Source organism: Nicotiana sylvestris, chromosome 10, assembly GCF_000393655.2.
Source record: "Nicotiana sylvestris chromosome 10, ASM39365v2, whole genome shotgun sequence".
Lineage (NCBI taxonomy): Eukaryota > Viridiplantae > Streptophyta > Magnoliopsida > Solanales > Solanaceae > Nicotiana > Nicotiana sylvestris.
In genome coordinates this window covers 4,033,622-4,046,187 of record NC_091066.1, presented here as the reverse complement: position 1 = coordinate 4,046,187, position 12,566 = coordinate 4,033,622, and the positions used below count along the sequence as shown (strand labels likewise).

Sequence of the window (12,566 nt, the reverse complement as noted above, 5' to 3'; positions counted from 1 at the left end):
GTTTGTAACATTGTAATAATTTCTTTTGCATCCACCTCGACTTCTAGTGGTTGCAAATTGTATTGTACTACCAATTTAAGTCATGTAATTAGAGCATGTAATTCTGCCGACAATGACGATCCTTTTTGGATAGCTCTTGCATATCCTAGGATCCATTCACCCTTTGAGTTTCGAATTGTTCCTCCAATACCATCTGCTGTTGTAGCATTAGCCCCATCCGTATTTGACTTGTAGTGATTTTGTTTAGGAGGATTCCATCGAAGATTAGTTGCATGTTTTTTCTTAGGTTTATGATGGTAAGCATTTAGGTAAGCAAAATTCAGTTGCTTGGTAGGTTGTGAGTTTTACATTAATCTTTTCCTTAGATGGATTAAAGTTATTTTTACTACGAGTTAGCCAAATATTCCACAAGCTTATAGGTGAGTATGTTTTAGGGTTTATATTATATGGAAGAGTTAGTCCATTAGAGTTGATTAGTGATTGCAACCAGTTTTTTGTGCCTTGTATGCCTCTTAGATTAGTAATAAGATTATTAAGGCCTAATTCTTTCCAGTATGTAACAACATTATCACATATAAGAAAGATGTGTTTAATATTTTCATCCTCATAGTGGCAGTAAATACAAGAAGCATTTTGTATTAAATTAATATTTCTAAGTAAACTTTAGTGTGTAGCCTATTATGATATAGAAGCCAAACAAACGCTTTTATCTTAAGTTGTATGAGAAGTATCCATATCCAAGAGAAGTTAGATGGAGGGGTGGGCGATTTTGTTAAGTTGGTTACCAAAGAACGAATTGTCATGCCAGATTTTAACCAAGGGTCATCCATTTCTGATTCTATCTACGGAAAATGCCTAAAAATACCACTCAACTTTTAGAAATGGTCTATCCATGCCATTTGTTAAAAAAATGCTCATTTCATGTCACTGCCGTTATACATTTGGCCCATCCTTGCTATTATTGACTAACGACAGTGGCATGGATGATCCAAATAAAAATTGAGCCGTTAGTCAATAATGGTATGGATAGACCAAATGTATAACGGTAGTGACATGAAATGAGTTTTTTTTTAACGGATGGCATGGATAGACCATTTCTGAAAGTTGAGTACATTTTTAGGCCTTTTCCGTTCTATCTAATCTGGTATGACCGCACATCCATCTCAACATACTCATTTCAGCTACCTTCATCTTATGAACATGAGACTTCTTCGCTAACCAACACTGTATCTCATACTACATAGTCCATCTAACCACCGCTATATAGTACTTACCTTTTAAGTTTTAATGTTACTAACAATTATTTGATGCCTCATATAAACGAAAGCATCATTCTTTTTGGTCACACATATAAATATTTCTTATTCTTAATTAAATTATACACCGAGCAAAAACGAAAATAACCACTATTAAACACACATATAAAATCAAACTTTAATCTCATTATTTTATTAGCAAAAAAGCCAAAAATTCATTTTAGTACTACTCCTTCGGCATGTCTGTCACCATTTTCAAAACTCCTGCAACTATGATCAGAGGAACCTAAATCCCCACCCTCCACCCCCACCGCAATCCCATCCCCAGCTCTCAACATTTCTCGTGCAATTTTGGCTGGATCTGATTCATACAAATTGTGGAAAATTCAAGGTACAAAGTAGTCAAAATACAAAACCTCAAGCTGGTTTTATAAAATCTTGAATTTTTTCTCAATACTTTGATTTTTTTGGGGTATGTGAGGTGAATTTTATTGCTATAGTTTATTATTATCTTATTAGGTTTGTGGGTTTTGTTCATTTTTTTTGTAGCCCTAAGGCCACATGAGGGTGAAATAGTGCCTCATTGCGGTTTGTCGAAAAAGGAAGATATTAAAAAAGATCGTCTTTTCAATGTCTTAATAGGTGAGTTTTTACTTTTTGCTTATTGTGACTGTTATTATTATTTTTAATTTTAAAACTGTTAAATAATAAATTATTTTTTACGACAGTGGTGTTCTAGCCAGTTTGTGGGCATCTCGACAATTCCATTGGATACCTGTATTATTTAGAAAACAAATTATTTACCAGTATTGGAATGAAATAAGATCGATAAATGGATAAAAAGGATTCATATACTCAAGACTACAACTAGTTGATTGATTGGTGTATGATAGTTATGTGTAATTTTGTTGCAGTTCTCATTTTTAGCTTAGTAAGAAATAGGTCATTGGATTTATCTGTAACTGGATTGATGGTTGTTGTGATTCTTACCATGTTGATGCCGTTTTGTATTTGTGTGATCTCTGTATGCAAAGTTTTGTGTCATTTGTTTTCGTCACACATTTTTGGTCAATGCATATGCTGCTTGATTATTTCCTTTTTAGTTTGGAGCATATATGAGTTTTGCAAGGCATACCGAATCCTGAGACGAGAAAAGGAAGAGGGTTGTGGTAGGTTGAAAACTAGTGTAAAAATAGTTTAACTATGATCAATCCTCTCAATACTAAAGAAATGGGTTTGAATGGCGTGGAAGGTATACATATAATAGTTGGAATTGAGGCACAATTGATTGATATATACAAGTATACAACAATGAATATTTTGGATGAGTGCGGTTGAAATTGTTGAGGAGCGAGCTCCGTCCTCGTGTTGGGGAATTAAGACGTAGGGGCTACAGATGATGTTGGAGCTGATAGTAGCTGAATATCGATGAAACTCTAGCTGGAAAAAGATGCATCAGTGCATTTAAGAAAAGGGAATATAGAGGAAAAATTCATACGTAATAATAGAGTTTACTATGTATTAATAGGCATATCAGCTATTAAAGTCGCCTTGCCCTGTTTGCTTTCCAATTTTTAAATCTCATTAACTCCAGCTTTGACTTTATGTTTTTGAGGTTCAAGTAATCTTCTGACACATTGAAGCAGCAGTTCAACTATAATTGTGGAAGATAAAGTAATGGAAAATTTCATCCAGAAAGATCCTGGAAATACGGTTAGAGTAGAAAGATACTAACTTAATATGAATGCTTTTAGTGGCTAAAGTAAATGAATTCAAATGTTGATTGATACTTATGGTAAGTTGGTCAGTGGCAAGGAGATTTGCTAAATAAATTCTTTTCGAGAAAAAAATTTATTAGGTAACTCTCACCTATGTGGCCAGGATTCAATTTGCTATATAATTATTTGTTCTAATTTACTAAATACCATGATTAACTAGTAATATACTAATACAAATTTGCTCAAGAGGAAGTTATTACTACAGGACAAAATAGGAATGGTTACTTCTTGTTACCGCATAGGGTTTTCTTTAATAATGTCGAACTTAAGTCTTAATTACTCCCTCCATCCCAATTTATGTGGCACATTTTCCTTCTTAGTCTATCCGAAAAAGAATGTCACCTTTCTAATTAGAAACAATTTAATTTTAAAATTTCCCTTTACCGATAGTGAGATGATTTACAGCCAAACAAATATCTAAGGCATGTGTTAGAACACAAATTTCAAAAGTCTTTTTTTTCCCCCCTTAAAAACCGTGCCGGTCAAACAGTGCCACATAAACTGGGATGGATGGAGTATTAGATTAAAAGGAAGTCATATATCCTTCTTCCTTGATTATGCTGTACCAAAAATAATGACTTTAATGCTCAATTCGTTGAGAGCCAAAGCCCTTGCGTCAGATTTAGTGCTAAGAGGCTCACTAGGCGTTGGCCATTTGGTCTTGCCCGTATAACTTCTTTGATGGATGGGACTTGAATAATTTGTCTCTGAATTCGTTTTCTATCATTGAACCAGTACTTACTCTAGGAGGAATATTCAAATGCTGTATATCAAGAAGGATTATGTTTTTATATGCTGTGAATTAGTTCCGATCCTTTAATACTTCAAGTTTCTTCTTTTGTAACTGAATGAATGAAGGTGCTTGAGCTTGGTTACATCTTCGATCTTGGTCTGCGATGTAATTATTGAGTTGACAAACACGTTTCAAGAAAAAAAAATGACTCTGTGAAATTGTGAATCTTGTGATGCTACTACTGCCAGAATTTCAAATCTGGTGCAGATTTCACGAAGCTGTTAGGAATGCTGTAAATTGAATGTTCTGACTCATGTTTAACACAAATACTATTTGTTTTTAATTATAACTTTTAATGCTGATTTGGTAGGTGTATTAACTGTTTAAAAAAATGCTTAACTGGCAGAGTGTATTTAGATCAAGTACCATGGAAATATTTGCACTTAAAATCATCCTGCTTCCGGTAACAGGCGAAGAGAATGAGAGAGGGAAATTATAAGCTCATTACTTTCATAGAAAGGAATCAGAGAAAGAGATATTCAAGGCACCTCTAAAGTTTTTAATCGGCATGAACAGTTCCAATGGGCAAGATAGAGGGCTCATCTAATTAGGAAGCTGGGCTGTTGTAAGTATGTGAAATTAAGAAATCGTATGTTTAAATAAGGCATAGCTATATTTGAATAAGCTTGTAGTAGATCTTTCAATTCTTATTTTTCTAGACTTACCTGGATAGGACCTCACCTTCCAGGCTATTTTGCTTGTAAGTTTGTGAACTATTTTGTACTTTTTTTCTGTTAACACTGTTCATCTTAATTTTGAGTGGAAGAACATAAACGTGATATTATGTGCTTATTAACAACTATGTAATACCAGAGTCAGCAATATACAAAACTTTTCATCATTCTTGTGGTGCAATGTTTAAGTGTATCAGTTTACTATCTTAGTGACTCTTTCTTTAATATTTTTACAATGATGGCCATTGCAGTGGATGTTTAAGGGAAATTATTCCATATCACAGAGACGTATGTTGACCTGTCTTAGTTACATGTTATGTACTAATAGAAAATATGAATTGCTAAAGGTACTAGGGGATGTTCTCCCTCGGTACCTTGGACAACTTTTATATTATTAATAATGATTTAAGAATATTTCTCTTGGATGTAGGTTAACTTGATTTATTTGGATACACAATATGAGAAAGTTATACAGCTTATTGTAGCTGAAGCTTTTGCTAATAAGGTTTGTACTTTCTTATTCATTGTAGCCATTTCTTCCATGTGTTCCAGATGACGTGAGATCTAACTTCTCTATTCCTTATTGTGCACAATCAAACCTATAAATCATAATACGTTGAGCTATATCATCTATTTCTTTGAATTCTTTCTTCCTTTTATTCACAATTTCTTTACTTGCCCATCGTCACTTACCAACAAAAATAAAAGAACTTTATTGCCAACCCCTCTTCATTTAAAGCAGCAAGCATCCTTTTGAGATCTTCCAAGGAAGACTCCCGATCTTTTTGCTCTCTGACAGACCCTCTTGTTGTCTCGTACTCTCCTTTCCATAAGTTGCCATGAGGCAAGCATCATCAGGAGTAGTTTCGCTTCCTATGATAGGTAGATAAGTACTTATGCTTTCAGCTCTGTGAAAGATGATGATACTGGTCAGGGAATAGTATACCGAAGGCTAAGCAAAAGAGCAGAATTCTTTTTCTGCTCATCCCCCTCGCCACTTTGGGAAAGCCAGAATAAGAGGTTTCGGAGTATTGGCTTAGGAGTGTAAGCAGGAACAAAAGCAAGCTGGAATTGGTAGTAGCTGGGGATATAATATAGGCATCGGCACCGAAAGGAACAAGCAAGAGTCACTTCAATAGCTACAAGCAAGAGGGACAGGCCCTGAAGCGAAGGACGGGAACGAGCGGAATCAATGTGTTCCAATTTCTGGCCTTGCACCGACCATCCAATGGACCATGGACTAAACGGCCACTGCCTGAAAGGACTATGTCCAGGGGACCGCCGCCCCCCCCCCCACAAGGTACATCTCAGTCCCACACCCTGACTTCAATGATGGGAACAACCTCCGCACTCCGGCGCTCCACTGAACAACAGTTCTCCGCCTTACTATATTTAGAATAGTGGTCGATCCTTCGGGAGTTACATTCGTAACTTAATGTAATGTTATGTTCACGCGGTGATATTCTATCTTTCCAAGAGTACTACCCTGTACGTAGTCTATGTCTGGGGAGCATACTTGACAGGAGATAGACACAGGCGGTAGAGGGGTCCCCCACTTCGATTCCCGCCCCGTTAGCATCTACGATCCTAGATAAGGGATTAGTCCGTTAGGTCTTTCACTCTCTTCATCTTGAGGCATATTAACATTTCCCAATTCAAGGGAAAGATCCTCGCTGTTAACAAGAGGAACATAAGGGACAACTAGTCCTCTCTTACCTCGTCAGGTCAGTATGTCTTCCACTAATTGGTCTTGACCGCATCTTCCCCTGGAGGAGTAGTAGCATTGTTTTCTCTATGGGCAGATGACATAGGGATTATAAAACACGGCTGATCACTTGACTCAGGTTCTTCTTGTTGATGACTCAAGGTTTTCTTGGTTGGGTCATGAAAATCGGGTTGATTTGAAAATCAAGTAACATCCATAGAGACATACTTTCTTTTTGTAATGGGATCAAAGAATTTTGTGATGTCGGATAACCAGTGAAGACACATCTCACAGCTCTAGGATCCAATTTATCATGAGAGGTCCCGGTTACATAGACATAACACACACCCAAAAATGGAAGATATAGATCAAGAATCTATTAACATATTTACGAATCCCAATCCTGGAAATATAGCATCCCACTTTTCTTTACTACCCAGGACTTCGATACATTTAGAAATTAGGTAGAAGAATAAAGTTTTTAGCATTAGGATTTCACACTTGTACAGGTCCCTTTCAATACCACGGAAAGCATCCCTATTAATCAGGTAAACCTAGGTTAACACTGCTTCAGACCATAAAGACTTTTGAAGATTCATCTCAAAGGAAGGTGCCCTAATAACTTCCAATAAATGTCTCTTTTTCCATTCTGCAACCCCATTTTGCTGTGGGGTGTATGGGCATGTCATTTGAGACTTAGAACTTCTAGTACTAGATAATGCAAATGCTTAAATATTTGATAGATGCATGTCTAAATGGAGCGACATGTTTACTTACAGCTTGTTTGGATGGTTGTTACCTGTTGTATTGTATCGTATTGTTACTTTAATACAATGTTTGTTTTGATTGTTACTTAAATTTTATTGTATCGTATCGTTAAATCCGTCGTTACGTAACGATGAAAAGTATCACTTTATGGAACAACCGATTTGGTATGGTCGCGTCTTTACCTTTTTTTCCCCCTCTCATCTTGCCCTTCCTTATTATCAATTAATTCTGTTTTATCCTTTGCCCTGCCTATTTTTATAATAATTCTATCTCGTATCCTACTTTGTTAAAATAATATTGCAAGTTTATTCTTCATATTGTTGGTGCATGATATCATGAAACGACGACAAATAATACAATATAGCCAAACATTGTATACACCAAAACGATACAGTAGAATACAATACAATACTATACGATATGTTATTAAACGATACTTCCTCTATTCCAGTTTATGTGAATCTATTTTCTTTTTGGTCCGTTCCAAAAAGAATGACCCCTTTTTAAATTTGGACATATTTTAGCTTAAATTTCCAATGCTACACTTAATAAGAAGCTTTTATAACCACACAAATATTCTAGACTCCTTTTTGACTTGTTTAGGACCACAAATTCCAAAAGTATTCTTTTTTTCTTAAACTCCGTGCCCAGTCAAACAAGTTCACATAAATTGGAACTGAGGAAGTACATAACAACCATCCAAACAAGCTGTTAGGATTCATATAACTGATCCCAACTAGCCATGGATTGACCGTGGTAATTAGTAGTTTGTTGTTGTTGTATGGCTAGTAGAACATTGTTCTAAAATTAGGTGTTTAATAGAATATTATCTGAGATTGGCATAAGTAGAAAGATGGAAGTATAAGATATTAGAAATTCTTGCTCAGTTATTTTCCTGACATCTAGGCATCTTCCGAAGTATTTGGAGTCTGTTGAGTTCATAAAGAAACAAATATTGACATCCTTGAAAGAAACATGGTCGACAAGCTTCAAGCAAGTCCGTTCTATGAGACTGGGGATCAACATCTGAATGAGTTTTAAGGCATAATGACTCCGTTCTTGTTTCTGTTACTGTAAATGTATTACAGATAACAAAGAGCAATTCAGCAGTGGAAGTTTAGATGTGATGCCATGATCATAGATCCCTTGAAAACTGTGTGGTTATGTCCTATATGATGCTGATTGACAATACTAAGCTGAGGTGATAGAAACTAAGAGGGGCTTCAAATATTAAACTGCTCTTATGTTTAGCTGCAGTCACGTCACATGTGTGCGTGCGTGCGTGCGTGCGCGCATACACAAACACATGTTGCTGACGTTATTTCTCTGAAGTTTCAGCATTATTATCACTGCAATAAATTGACCATATATTTTATGTGATTATCTTTTGTCATTTATGTGTCTTATAGGACGGGTTTTGTGCTCGGTTCAGGTAACTGAGGATTACTACTTTTGGTTGACCAGGTGCAATGGAGATGTCATTGTTGAAAGTTCTTCTCAACAACATCTCCCAATTTTTCCATTTATCATCAAGTGAAAGCATAAGTGATGTACTGGTTCAGAGGTATTATTGCAAGAATGAGGATCTGCTGAATATTTTAAAGCCGATTCTTGAGGCCATTGTTGATGTTGAAGCAGCTTCCAATGAGCTGCTTCAGAAAGCATTTGCCAGAGTAGCTCAATTTATTGATGAACTGAGGGAGCTGTATGAAACCTGGCAACCATTGGGCAGTAAAGTTTATTTTGTATGGTCCAATATTTATGCTCTTTATTTATTGAATAAGACAGATGATCCATTTGTTCTTATTCATAATCAGCATACTGAATGAGAATGGGATGTAGTGCAATTAATGAATTTATGGTTTACGTTTAAGGCATTTTAATACTTTGAGCAAATATATTTATATTGTTGATGTGTTGATGATCTATAGGTTCTGCAAGCTGAATCACTGATTGTAAAAATCCGAACATGTAGTCTTGAAATTCTCGAGCTACTTAAAACTTATCATCAATGCCTTCCTGCTGATACAACTTTGACATCTCTTGAGGTAGGGAGCCAAAAACAGGTCATTCCTGATCTTCTTCTCCTTTCTATTTGCCGTATTCCTACGCCAGCTGTAATGTTCCTCTCTGCTCTTTTTGTCCGATAGAATTTTTCATCCTTACTTATGGTGATTTAACTTCCTGAGGGGATGTCTTGTATTTGGATTGCAGCACTCTATACTAAAAATTAAGTATGTGGATTATGAACTGATGTCCATGACTATCACAAAGGCTATTAAGGCTCAAATGGAAGGGTTGGGAGCAAGCTCAGACAGCTTTGCAAAAATTGCCGATTGCCTTAGATTGAACTCAAACAAAGAGCTTTTGATTGAGCTTGTGGCCCTTGAACAATTGAAGGAGAACGCTGAACAAGCTGAAAAGAGTGAGGAAGTTGAATATATTGAGCAAATTATAGCGCTTGTTTCCAATATGCATGACCGCTTTGTCACAATGAAGCAGTCTCAGACCTGCACGCCTGTGCCGATACCTCCTGATTTTTGTTGCCCCCTCTCACTTGAGTTGATGACTGACCCTGTAATTGTTGCTTCCGGACAAACTTATGAGCGAGCTTTTATAAGGAAATGGATTGATCTCGGTCTTACTGTTTGTCCTAAGACAAGGCAAATGCTGGGGCACACAAATCTCATTCCTAATTACACTGTTAAGGCACTTATTGCAAATTGGTGTGAATCAAACAATGTAAAGCTGCCTGATCCGATGAAATCTCTGAGCTTGAATCAGCCGTGTTCACTTCTAGCACATGCAGATTCTGGTGTGCCCAGGGATACCCAGGGTTTTCCCCTTCCGAGGGGCAATCACTCTTCGTCACCAGATTCTGCTCGCTCTTTAAGTTCTCCTAGGAAGAGTTTGATTTCATCAAGTATAAACCAAAGAGAAGGATCATCTCCATCCCATCCCCATTCCTCTTCAGATGATTCTTTACCTGGAGTTGCTAGTAATATGCTTGCTCTGGATGTTGAAAGGATATCTATTAAGAGTTCTGAAGAACGTATGGCCCACTCTGGAGAGATAAAATCAACTGGTAATAGTATGTTAGCAGCCGATGAACACTCCCTTGTAGGTCATAATCGAACTACCTCGGCACCCAGCACACTATCTAATTCAAACTTTTCACCTGCAATTTCTGGTGATGGAAATGAAGTGTCTTCAAGGTCAGCAGCGGCTGCGACTGATGCTTCAGGGGATGTGTCAGAATCCCGTCCTGCTGCTCCATTGTCTGTCCTACGAAGGGAGCCGGAATTCCCATCCATGTTGGAGACAAGAGCTCGAAATCAATCCATCTGGCGTAGACCTTCTGAGAGGTTTCCTAGAATAGTTTCTTCTGCTACGGTCGAAAGAAGGGCTGATCTTTTGGAAGTTGAGGAGCAAGTGAGGAAGCTAGTTCAGGACTTGAATAGCGATTCCATTGATGTGCAAAGAGATGCCACAGCTGAACTCCGATTACTTGCCAAGCACAATATGGATAATCGTATTGTAATTGCAAGCTGTGGTGCTATCAACTTGTTGGTCAACTTACTTCATTCGGAAGACATGAATGTACAGGAAAATGCTGTTACTGCACTTCTCAACTTATCAATTAATGACAACAACAAGTGTTTGATTGCAAATGCCGATGCAATTGAACCTCTGATTCATGTCCTTCAAACAGGGACTGCTGAGGCTAAAGAAAACTCCGCTGCTACACTTTTTAGCCTTTCTGTGATTGAGGATAACAAGATGAAGATTGGGAGGTCTGGGGCTATAAAACCTCTTGTGGATTTGTTGGGTAATGGAACTCCTAGGGGAAAGAAGGATGCAGCAACAGCTTTGTTTAACTTGTCAATACTTCATGAAAACAAGGCTCGCATTGTGCAGGCTGGTGCTGTAAAGTTTCTCGTAGAGTTGATGGACCCCGCTGCTGGGATGGTCGACAAGGCTGTTGCTGTTTTGTCAAATCTTGCAACCATTCACGAGGGAAGAGCAGCAATTGGTCAGGAAGGAGGGATTGCTGTTCTGGTTGAGGTTGTTGAGTTGGGTTCCGCAAGAGGTAAGGAGAATGCAGCAGCAGCTCTGTTGCAATTATGCACTAACAGTAGCAGATTCTGCAACATGGTTCTCCAGGAAGGAGCTGTACCTCCATTAGTGGCATTGTCACAGTCTGGAACTCCTAGAGCCAGAGAAAAGGTACAATTTTACAGAAACCGCACACTTCCTTTTCTATCCTTTATCAAGTATTCTAAGATGTACATGCCGGTATATGCAGGCTCAGGCACTTCTTAGCTACTTCAGAAACCAACGGCATGGTAATGCAGGGAGGGGCTGATTTATACATTGAACATAATACTTTTCTTGAGGTAATTAATTAACTGATTAAATGATGTGTGTAAATTTTATATTGAAAGTTATTCATGTAGAGATTCTGCTTATTGCTAAAATTTGTGATATGAGAAAGAAAAATGATATATGGAGGTTCTTATGAGTCCATCCCATTAAGAACTTACTTTATACTTGTAAAAAGTTTCAGATTGCATCAGTTATAATGTTACATTGGCGAGATCGATAATGAACTGTTCCTTTTTTATTTGGAAATGCAAGTAGTTGGTTGCGATATATTTTGCAGATTAAATTGGCTTTCCTTGAAAAATAATGGAACAATTCTAAAGACCATAACTTTTTCTAAATATACGTACGTGTGATGAGTTGGTTGTCTCTTTCACCTATTCGAGTAAGTTGTTTCTGCAGTTCTTTTGAGATTATGTTCCAGATATTAGAGATATAGTGTTTTTGGGGGAGTGTTGGCTTGGTAATCTGTATAGTCCATTTGATTATACAGATTACCTCATACAGATTCCCAAATAATTGAGAATAAAGTTTGTACTAATTTATTTCATAGAAGAAAATTCAAATCCATGTCCCTAAAATAAAGATGCATATGGAGATAATTCTTTCGCTAGTTTCTCTGCTTTGACTGTATTTTGTTTACAATGATGGTGTTTGGGCTAGCTTGTGTGCAACTCAATTATTTCATGAGGAATTTTCAGAAATGAATATTGTTTAGTGGCTAATAACTTGCTATAGCTACCATTTACTTTATTACTTCTGATAGCTATGTTTTCACTTGTTATAGAGTATATTCGATGTATTCAAGCTATTGTATTCATGAATACAGTAGCAAAACTCTGCGGAAAATAAGGAAGTCTAGCTAAACATAGATTATATTCATATGTATTCACGAGCTGTATTCGTGAATACATTAACATAAATCTGCGAAAAAAAGGTCTTCAGTTGTTTAAAAACGGTAAGTGAATCAATTAATGCGATAGACTCATAATATAACTCAACAAACTCAATTATAATGCGCAAAATTTGTATTTCCAGTTATAAAAAAGATTCTCAGCCGAAAAACACCCCAAAAATATAGCAATCTCCAGAGATTCAATCCATCCTTTCTTTTTTAGTGGTATCTTTACTAAAATATTTTTTAGTGGTATCTTTACAAATAGAATTATATAATTACATTGAACACAGTTAAATACATAAAAATATAAT

General features: G+C 36.7%; 1 protein-coding gene across 7 annotated transcripts; it reads left to right on the top strand.

Annotated features, from left to right (window-relative positions):
• Positions 1-1,455: 1,455 nt before the first annotated feature.
• LOC104236759 (U-box domain-containing protein 4-like) lies at positions 1,456-11,629 on the top strand. Of its 7 annotated transcripts, XM_009790759.2 has the most exons (8): positions 1,456-1,647; positions 1,806-1,898; positions 4,174-4,392; positions 4,932-5,006; positions 8,439-8,719; positions 8,906-9,040; positions 9,189-11,201; positions 11,281-11,629. In XM_009790759.2, the coding sequence occupies exons 5-8, from the start codon at positions 8,444-8,446 to the stop codon at positions 11,338-11,340; spliced, it is 2,484 nt and encodes an 827-aa protein (XP_009789061.1). In that variant the 5' UTR covers positions 1,456-1,647; positions 1,806-1,898; positions 4,174-4,392; positions 4,932-5,006; positions 8,439-8,443; the 3' UTR covers positions 11,341-11,629. The 7 variants fall into 7 exon arrangements, with proteins under 7 accessions (XP_009789061.1, XP_009789065.1, XP_009789063.1 ...); XM_009790763.2 differs by lacking the exon at positions 4,174-4,392; XM_009790761.2 differs by lacking the exon at positions 4,932-5,006 and having other exon boundaries at positions 4,238-4,392.
• Positions 11,630-12,566: the final 937 nt, after the last annotated feature.